Below are 1,714 nucleotides of genomic sequence, written 5' to 3'. Positions count from 1 at the left end.
TAATTGGATCTAAAATTTCTCCTTAAATAATATCTTATAAGAGTGCTTGTGTGGCATGCAGGAGATGATTGTGTGTCTATACAAAATGGATGCTCCAACATATTGATACACGACCTCAGTTGTGGACCAAGTCATGGTATCAGCATTGGAGGCCTTGGAAAAGATGGCACCAAGGCTTGTGTTTCAAACGTCACTGTTCGAGACACCTCTCTCCAAAATAGTCTCACTGCTGTCAGGATTAAGACATGGCAGGTAACAAATTCTCTATTTCATTCAAGGGTAAATCTGTAAATATATTTTGTTTAGTTAAATTGGTCTTTATCAGTTATCACTATCTCGTATTAAGGTTAATTTCATACCTATAGTTTGTAGGACTCAATAATTAAACATCAATTTCACTTTCTTGGAAAAATTTGTAAACTAAAGCCCACAAGAAAAATTTATTATCAAGGACCAAAATTACAAAATTACTAATTTTATAGAAAACAAATATTTATTTACCCCTTTAAGTTAATTCATTTTAAATATAATTAAATAAAAAAGATTTTTTAGGTATCCTTCTTTGTATGTTGTTTCATGCATTTCTAATTTATATATTTTATACGAATAACTGATTTAATTGTTAATTTTTATTTACACATAATATGGTTGTTTTATAAGATACTTAGCAATTTTTCATAAATCAACTAATAATTTTTTTTACTTGTATATATTTTGGATTTGATGACAGGGTGGATCTGGTTCAGTCCAAGATGTTATGTTCTCCAACATCCAAGTTTCAGAAGTTGAGACTCCCATAATGATTGACCAATACTATTGTGATGGTGGCAAATGCAAGAATGACACGTCATCAGTGGCAGTATCAGCCATACACTATGTTAACATCAAAGGAACATACACAAAGGAGCCTCTTCACTTTGCATGCAGTGATAACATACCATGCACTGGCTTAACTCTTGATTCTATTAACTTAGAAGAATCAGCAACTCAAAATGCTAAGAGTGATTCTCCTTTTTGTTGGCAAGCTTATGGAGAATTGAAGACTAAAACTGTTCCTCCTGTTACTTGTCTTGATAGTGGCAACCCACCAAACAAGGGAATCAATTCCAACAGTGATTCTTGCTAATTGAAAATATTTGTTAGTTTGGACAAAATGGTATTTACACAATGTGTTGTTTATGTGTATTAATTTTTAATTTAACATTTTGTCCATATTAACAGTTATTTTAAAACAGAAATTGTATACAATTAGAATGGGATAATATAATTTGTTGTCCAAATTTTATAGTTCATATCCATGTTTTACATGTATGTTGTGTTGTATAATGAACAATTTGTATTGATGGGGGTATGTTATAGTACATATATATGTCAAATTGTTTAAAACAGGCTATATAGGCTATGTTTGGATATTGTACTTAAGACAAAAATACAGAAACAAAGATATAAAGATAGAGAGACAAAGACAATCTCTAATATTTTTATGTTTTTGTATTATGTTTGAAAGTAATAGACAAAAATTTGTCAAATATCTTTGTTTTGTATTTGAAAAGATAGATACCATTTACTAACAAAAGATATTATATACTCTTTTGATTTTTTTTTAAATTAAAATATTTTTTCGATTAGATTCCATCCTGTAATAAAAGAAAACATTTCTGTGCGTCCTCTTGATATTTTTCAATCAAATCTCAGCAAGTTCAACATTTATTTT

At 29.3% G+C, this 1,714-nt stretch overlaps 1 protein-coding gene across 1 annotated transcript in view; it reads left to right on the top strand.

Moving 5' to 3' along the window:
* LOC107644524 (polygalacturonase At1g48100) overlaps nucleotides 1-1,484 on the top strand; it is a 5,976-nt gene extending 4,492 nt beyond the window's left edge. Inside the window, exons 6-7 of the mRNA XM_016348395.2 lie at nucleotides 62-252; nucleotides 731-1,484. Coding sequence (XP_016203881.1) covers nucleotides 62-252; nucleotides 731-1,126 — 587 coding nt within the window. The 3' untranslated portion in view covers nucleotides 1,127-1,484. The remainder of the gene's footprint in view (nucleotides 1-61; nucleotides 253-730) is intronic.

The sequence above is a fragment of the Arachis ipaensis genome, chromosome B05 (genome assembly GCF_000816755.2).
Source record: "Arachis ipaensis cultivar K30076 chromosome B05, Araip1.1, whole genome shotgun sequence".
Taxonomy (NCBI): Eukaryota; Viridiplantae; Streptophyta; class Magnoliopsida; order Fabales; family Fabaceae; genus Arachis; species Arachis ipaensis.
Note: the sequence above shows the minus strand (reverse complement) of the source record. Positions and strands in the feature narration are given on the sequence as shown.